This window comes from Bufo gargarizans, chromosome 1, assembly GCF_014858855.1.
Source record: "Bufo gargarizans isolate SCDJY-AF-19 chromosome 1, ASM1485885v1, whole genome shotgun sequence".
In the NCBI taxonomy this organism is placed as follows: Eukaryota; Metazoa; Chordata; class Amphibia; order Anura; family Bufonidae; genus Bufo; species Bufo gargarizans.
Window position 1 is genome coordinate 467,800,662 of NC_058080.1, and position 8,333 is coordinate 467,808,994.

At 37.2% G+C, this 8,333-nt stretch overlaps 1 protein-coding gene across 2 annotated transcripts; it reads left to right on the forward strand.

Moving 5' to 3' along the window:
• LOC122932830 lies at positions 1-4,005 on the forward strand. Of its 2 annotated transcripts, none has more exons than XM_044287474.1 (2): positions 1-575; positions 3,329-4,005. In XM_044287474.1, the coding sequence occupies exons 1-2, from the start codon at positions 155-157 to the stop codon at positions 3,745-3,747; spliced, it is 840 nt and encodes a 279-aa protein (XP_044143409.1). In that variant the 5' UTR covers positions 1-154; the 3' UTR covers positions 3,748-4,005. The 2 variants fall into 2 exon arrangements, with proteins under 2 accessions (XP_044143409.1, XP_044143402.1); XM_044287467.1 differs by lacking the exon at positions 1-575 and adding an exon at positions 1,295-1,844.
• The last annotated feature ends 4,328 nt before the right edge of the window (positions 4,006-8,333 follow it).

Here is an 8,333-nt window from a genome sequence, read left to right on the forward strand (position 1 = left end):
CCCAGATGCTGTGGGTGCTTGCGCTGATATCTTCAAATTTGATTGGAGATCACTTTAACTGCCAGTTTGAGAACCTATAAAAGAACAGAAAATAACGATTTTGGCTCATTCACGTAAGTATTTTTCAAGAGACAGACCTGCGTTCATCTGTGTCATGGAAGATCTGTTGAAACAACTTATTTTCAGAGCAGAAAGCCAAGGGGGAGAAGAATGGCTGAGGAAGTGCTTACAGCAAGGACCGGACCAGCAAGAAGAGCTTCTTTTATCTTCTAATCCCGTCTGCTGCGCAGTACCTGGCGCGAGCGCCGAACTGATCGATCCTCCCTGCGATAATTTTGTGCGCATGCGCGAAAAACCTGAGACCCGCTCGCCGATTAAAAAACGTCAGCGGAGAGACAAGAGGGCATATTCCCCTTCACAATATGCGCCTCCTTCTAAGACCAAGAAAACCAACTTATCTTCAAGCCGAGCCAGCAGGAAAATTCAACGGCGTCATTTTCAACAGCATTCAACTGTCACTCAGGAGCCATCACCTGCTTCAACAGTTGATCATCCTCCTACATCATCTGCTTCTGGTGAGCTGAATTATAACTTTTTAAGTGACTGCAAACCGCAGGGCACTATTAATCAAGAGATTAATTCACTTGACATTGATTCTTCTAAATTGAAGATTCAGTTGTTTGATGAATTTTTACTTTACCTATCTAAAAAGGATGAATCACCAAAAAATGTTTGGTCTGGATTAGCAGATGTCAGTCAAGTTAATACCCTTAATAGTCTGACTGCTGCTAATTCAACCATTCAACCGTTCACTAATGTACCTAAAATGTCCAATATTAACCCTGAAATGGCAGTAATTCCTGAGCTTGAATTTAACTCAGGTATAAAAGAGACATCTGTTAAAGAAGTTCTGGCGTGTCAAATTTCTCCATTAGGGTTTCATTTACCCTTGAGCGTGAAAGAAAAAATTTGGAGAAAAGAATATGTTGAAATTTTTTCTCTTCTTCCTTCATCTAGTGAGAATTTAAAAAGTGAATTATTGAAAGACAAAAAATCAGATTCTGAAGAAAAGAGAAAATTACACCAGAAATCCTTTTTTAACTGGCTGCAAGCATTTAATATATACGCAGCAGTTTTGGGTGAAAAATTTCCTAGTCTTTGTACTGGTTTATTTTACCATGTAGATACTATTTTGGAGGCATATAGAAATTTTGGCGGATTGGGTTGGTGTCTGTATGACTAATCCTTTCGTCAGAAACTTGCAGTATATCCGAATCTAAATTGGGGCAAAGCTGACATTAAATCTGCTTTCAGACTACTACCTATAAACCCCATCGGTTATAATTCTTTGGGTTTTTATTTTCTCGATAAATTCTTTTATGATATGGCCCTTCCCATGGGATTCACCCTATCTTGCTTTTATTTTGAGGCGTTTTCAACTTTTCTACACTGGGTTATGGATATTCACTCAGGTAGTGGATTTTTACTACATTATCTCGATGACTTTTTATTTATAGGTCGTGAAGATTCGGATGATTGTATGAATCTTCTGAATAGATTCATTGGTATAGCTAAATATTTCTGCATTCCATTAGCTGTAGATAAAACTGTCTATCCTACTACGAATCTCAAGTTTTTGGGCATAGATATAAATACAGTAACAATGGAATTTAGCATACCAATGGAAAAAATCCAGAATACTGTTCAACAATTAACTCGCATATCCGGAAAAGAAAAAATTACGCTTAAACAACTTCAGTCTCTTTTAGGTTCTCTTAATTTTATTTCTCGTGTGATTCCCATGGGAAGGGTCTTTTCTAAAAGATTGTATGCTGCCACATCAGGTAAGTCCTCACCTCGATCCCATATTCGCATCACCAAACAACTAAAGGATGACATTTCAGTTTGGTTGCAATTTTATGTGAATTTAACGGTCACACCATTTGGCAGGAAGAGTTTGTTGGCTCAGACACCTTGTCTCTTTATACAGATGCGTCTGGTGCTATTGGATATGGTGCTTATTTTGACAACTCTTGGTCTGCCGAACGTTGGCCTTTAAATTGGATTACTAATAACAAGTACTCAAAAAATTTGGTTTTTCTAGAATTATTTCCAGTTCTAGTTTCTCTAACAATTTGGTCCTCAGTGTTTCAGAATAAGAGAATTCTGCTAAGGTCGGACAATATGGGAGTAGTTTTTTCCATAAACTGTTTAACTTCAAAGTCTCCGTTAGTTTCTTCATTATTGCGTAAGATAGTTTTTCAATGTCTAAAATTTAACATTTGGATAAAAGCTAGATTTATTTCTGGGAAAACTAATTATATTGCTGATTATTTGTCCCGACAGCGCTTCAAGGAATTCTTCTTAATGACACCTCGAGCTTCTCGAATGGGAATTCCTTGTCCAACTCATCTTTGGGAGATATCAGAGGATTAACTAATGAACTTATTTTTGGTTCATTAGCCAAGAATACATGGGCAGCATATTCTGCCGCATGGTTGGATTGGAAGCTTTTCTGCATATCTCAAAAAATTTCTTACATTGATTTTATTTTAGGGAATTTTATCAAATTTATTATATATCTTTACAACAACGGTTTACAAGCCGATTCTATTTCTAAAAAATTATCGGGCATTTCTTTTTTCTTTAAATTAAAAGGCGAAAGCTCTATTCTGAATAATTTTATCATTAAACAAATGATTAAAGGTATCAAAAGAAAGTCAGTCCCCAATGTTAAGACCAGCCCTTTATCTATTGAATTGTTACAAAAGGTCATATGTAATTTAGTATTAGTTTGTTCTTCGGAATATGAAACCAATTTATTTTCTGCAGCATTTTCTATAGCTTTCTTTGCTGCTCTAAGATTAAGCGAGATTGCTGCAGACAATAAAATCTCAAATCCCCCATTATTGATGACAGACATAATTTTGAATAGTGATATTCTAAAGATTTATATCAAAAATCCAAGACTGACCAATTTAGTAAAGGAGTTTGGTTGTGTTTGAGGAGTTATCCGATTAAATCTATTTGTCCAGTTGATAATATTACTAGATGGTTTCAGGTAAGGAAACCTGACTCCAATGCTTTATTTAACCACACTGATGGTTCCCATTTGTCTAAATTTCAATTCAATTTTGTATTTCATAAATGTCTCAATGATTTAGGTTACGTAAATTATAAACTTTCAGCACATTCATTTCGTATAGGTGCTGCAACCTTTGCAGAGCAATTGGGTTTAGATAGTTCTGTTATTAAACGTATTGGTAGATGGAGGTCCAATTGCTATAAATGTTATATTCGGCCTAACCTTGTTGTTTATTGATTTTAGGACCTTCAAAAGTTGTATGGATTTTTGGGGATGAACTGATTCAATTGGCTGAGAGAAGATCTGCTTTTAGACATTCTACTGTTAATTTAGGTTATTCAGCAGAATTTTCCATAAACTGGTTTTCCTTTGCTGACCTTAAAATTTCTGATATCTTCAAGAATGTCAGCCTTATATATTCAAAAATGTCGAAACCTGACCTGTTTATTTTACATATTGGCTCGTTTGATTTGGGAAAAATCAAAACGCATTTGTTAATTTATGAATTAAAAGAATTGTTATGTAAAATATGCTACTTACTTGATGGTGTTGTACTCGTATTTTCTGACATCATCCCAAAATTTTCTTGGTTCAATTCTGAGTTATCCTTTCTGGAAACAATTAGGAAAAGAATTAATAAAAAAAAATGGAGATTTATTTGAAGGAAATTGGTCATGGCAATTACAGACATGTTGAATTAGAAGGATTCGTTAGAGGACTTTACCAAGAAAAGGATGATCAGCTTTCTGATATTGGATGTGATATATTCATTTCAGATTTGCAGAACATAATTGATAATGGTTTTTATTAAAGGCTTGCAATGTTTATTGGGCCACTTGTTTTTATGTGGCGTTGTGGGGTTAAGTCACTCTCTGAGTGGACTGAGTGTTATATGGTTTATTGGTTTAAATATTTACTTATTTATGTTTGAGAATAAATTGGATTAACCAGATTATAATTAATTGGTTAAGTAATAAGCATTGCGGCCTTTAATTACCCAACTAAATAAATAAAGATATTTGCTTAAATTCTATTTTGAGTGATGATTTATTCTATTTTGTGAATTGGAGCGTATGACATCATGGAGCGAACCATACTGATAAATTCAGTGTGGTGAGCCATGATGACATGGCACCTAACATTACAGTTAATATGTTGATTATATTAATTACTTACCTATGTGAAGAATGGGTTAACCCAGATGCTGTGGGTGCTTGCGCTGATATCTTCAAATTTGATTGGAGATCACTTTAACTGCCAGTTTGAGAACCTATAAAAGAACAGAAAATAACGATTTTGGCTCATTCACGTAAGTATTTTTCAAGTTCACTCCCTCCCTTCCCTATTTATTTTGTCGCTTTGCTTATTGACGGGGGTTAAGTCACTCTCTGAGTGGACTGAGTGTTATATGGTTTATTGGTTTAAATATTTACTTATTTATATTTGAGAATAAATTGGATTAACCAGATTATAATTAATTGGTTAAGTAATAAGCATTGCGGCCTTTAATTACCCAACTAAATAAATAAAGATATTTGCTTAAATTCTATTTTGAGTGATGATTTATTCTATTTTGTGAATTGGAGCGTATGACATCAATGGGATTTACACACTTTGTTAATGGTTTGTTCGACTACTGTCCAAAAGTTGGTGATGACTTTACAGGACCACCAGATGTGCGATATGGTTCCACCTTCTTCTTGACAGCGCCAACACCTATCTGATGGGATCAAGTGGATTCTATATAAGAAGTCTGGTGTTCTGTACCATCTAGCTATAATTTTAAAAGAGTTCTCCTGGAAACTGATACATCTCGAAAATCCATGAGAGTGCTTCAAAATTACATTGGCTTCGTCATCTGAGAGAGATATCTGCAGCTCCTGTTCCCAGGCTCTTAAGTATGTGGGTTTCTCCTTTGAGGAGTCTAATATAAGTTGAGAGTACAACTTGGAGAGAGTTTTTGTGGGGGGGGGGGGAGGGGAGCAGAACATAGTTTTCTAGCCAAGTGGGGTCATTATGAGGTTTCGTATGTATCTTTCTATATTTTTTGCAGCTAAGTTCTAGATCTAACTCCACTAGTCTGGGACGTTGAGATTCAGGTATTTTAGTATATATCTTCTCCAGGAACTCCTGAAGGTTTTCAGTTTTAACCAGGTCTGAAATTTTAAGATCTGAAAGGTATACCCAAGCTTTATGAAAGTCACCTCTGTCTTTATTAAGATAATGTGGGAGAACCGATTAAAGGAGCTAAGGGGGATAATTTATTAGTAGATATTGATAAAGCCGCTGAGCTGTTACAAATTTGGAGAAAGCTATTCGTTAAAGCACTAAGGGGTTTCTTTTTCTTTCTAGTTGGAGATGGGACCCAGAGCATGTGAGTGGCGTCCTCTCCCAATAGAGCTTTTTCCAGTGCCACATGCATTGAGTCATTAAGGGGTCTAGCTAGTTCAACCCATCTCTCCAATTGTATGGCATGGAGATATGTTTTTAGATCAGGTAAGGATAAACCTCCTCTATTTGTCTTCCTAATAAGTAGGGGGTATGCTAGTCTTGGCTTTTTGTTAGACCATAGAAAGTTACTGAAGAGAGTCCGAAAATTAGACAAAAACCTGTTTGTCAGAGGTATAGGTAAGCATCTTAGAATATAAAGAATCTGCGGGAGAACGGAGGTCGCCAGCAGATTTTTCCTACCTAACCATGAGAGAAAAGGTAATTTGATAGAGGCCAGAAAGTTTTTGATTTTATCAAATAAGGGAACATAGTTAAGTTTGAACATGTGTAAGGGGTTAGCCGGAATCATGATTCCCAAGTGTTTAATAGCCTCTTTCGGCCATTGAAAGGTGGTGTGTTTTTTAACATCTATCAAATGTTTATTCGGTGCAGAAATATTGAGTATCTCAGATTTATCATAGTTGACCTTAAAATTGGATATTTCTCCAAAGTTCGTGAAAATTTTTGTCACCTCTGGGATTGCAACTTCTGGATTTGTAATAAAAAGGAGCAGGTCATCTGCGAAAGCTGCCAAAGAATGAGTTTTCCCCTTTACCTGGAGTCCCTTGATGACCTTGGAAGTTCTTAATTTGCAGAGGAGTAGCTCTAGGGTCAGTATAAACAGAGCTGGAGAGAGAGGACAGCCTTGTCTCGTTCCGTTGGAAATATTAAAGGACGGAGATAAGGCGCCATTAATGAGAACCCTAGCTGAGGGTTTTGAGTAAAGCGAAAATATAGCAGATATAAATAAGGGTGGAAAACCAAAGTGACGCAAGGCACTGTCAATGAAAATCCAATTGACCCTGTCAAACACTTTTTCAGCATCGGTACCTAACAGGGTCAATGGGATCTTGTGTTCCTTTGCGTAGTATATGGCGTGTAAAACTCTGCTAACATTATGTTTCCCCTCCCGCCCTTTCACAAAACCTACTTGTTCTTCACAAATCAGCTTAGGAAGGAGTTTCGCTATTCTATGACTTAGAAGTTTGGCCCATAATTTAACATCTACGTTAAGTAGAGAAATCGGTCTATAGCTACTGCATTTAGCAGGGTCTTTCCCTTCTTTGGGGATAACTGTTATGTGAGCGATTAAATATTGTGGTGGGAGAGAAGTGCCGTTTAATAATGAATTACACAGTTCAGCTATATGTGGGACCAGGATATTTTTAAACTTTTTGTAATATATTATAGGTAATCCGTCTGGGCCCGGGGATTTCCCTGACGGGGTATTTGCAAGAATTTCTAGTACCTCCTCTGGCGTAATCGGGGAAAGCAACCTATCTCTTTCAAGTGAATCTAAAGTCGGGACTTTAATTGTCTCTACAAAGGTCTTAATTTTGGCCAATATGTGTTCTGGGTTATTGGATTCTAAGTTGTAGAGTGAGGAGTAAAATTTAGCAAATTCTTCTGCTATCGCAGGGGTGTTAGTGATCTTATGTCCCTTTTCCGACTTAATTTCCTGTATAAAAGTTTTCACTCTTTGTCCTTTAATCATTTGTGAGAGAAGCTTGGAGCCCCTATCACCGTGCATATAGATTTTGTATTTAGCAGTTCTAAGGGCCTTGGCTGACTTAATGTTTAATAAATCCCTCAGTTGATTTCTTAATTTGACAAGTTCTTTATAATGGGAATCTGAGGGGTCTTTTTTTGTGATGTTTTCTAGGACAGATATTTGGGTCAAGATAGAGTCAACCTGTAGCGTTCTCTGCTTGCGCACCCACGACCCCAAGGAAATCAATTCACCTCTCATAAACGCCTTATGGGCCTCCCAAATCATAGCCTTATCCATAAGAGGAGTACAGTTTAGCTCAAAGAAGGTCTTAAGTTTTCCCTCTAGCCTAAGTCTGTCTCTATCATTCTCCAGGAGAGTCTCGTTAAGTCTCCAAGACCATGCTTTGGGAGGGAGGCCTTTCAACTGGAACACAAGAGAGACAGGGGCATGATCTGATATTGTAATATGTCCAATAGATGAGGATTTAATCCTATCCAGGACATGATTAGAGAGAAAAAGATAATCAAGGCGTTGAAAGGACTTATGGACAACTGAGTGAAATGAGAAGTCTTTGTCACTAGGATGACTCAATCTCCATGTGTCTGTGATTTGATGATCAGAGAGTGACCGCCTTAGCTTACGAAGTTGCGCAGCAGAGTATTTGGGGGAACCCGAGGTAGAGTCCATGGGGTGATCCAAAGTTAGGTTTAGATCGCCTCCTAGGACTAAAATCCCCTCCCTGAAGTCATTAAGCGATTTTAATACTCTAATCAGCCAGGGAATTTGTTTAGTGTTGGGAGCGTAGATGTTTACCAGAGTCAGTTTATTACCAAAAAGTGTACCCTTTAAGAATAAGAATCTGCTCTCTGGGTCTACATATTGCGTCTGGATCTGAAAAGGAATGTTAGCTCCAATGCCAATGGATACTCCCCTAGAGGCTGAAGAGTGGGAGCTATGTATCCATTTTGTATATTGTTTAGAGAAAAGGGTTGGGATATGGTTGTGCCTGAAATGTGTCTCCTGCAGGAACAGAAGGTCTGCTCTCTCTCTCCTTAGCATCTGGAAGATCTGGCTTCTCTTCTGAGGAACATTAAGCCCATTTACGTTTAGTGAAGTTACCTTCAGGGAATCCATGAGTTAGAGAAGTTTGTGTTACCACATGAGGAGTTGCATCCCAGAGGATCAAAAATTTCTGAAATCAGTACCCATCTTGAGAAACTATATACAGAACACATAAAAACAAAATTAAGTTTGTTAATATTTGAA

Coding starts and splice junctions, on each gene's coding strand:
- LOC122932830 (XM_044287467.1), top strand. CDS start 1,385: ATGGCCCTTCCCATGGGATTCACCCTATCTTGCTTTTATTTTGAGGCG. Junction 1,845..3,328: donor ATTGTATGCTGCCACATCAG/GTAAGTCCTCAC, acceptor TATTGATTTTAG/GACCTTCAAAAGTTGTATGG.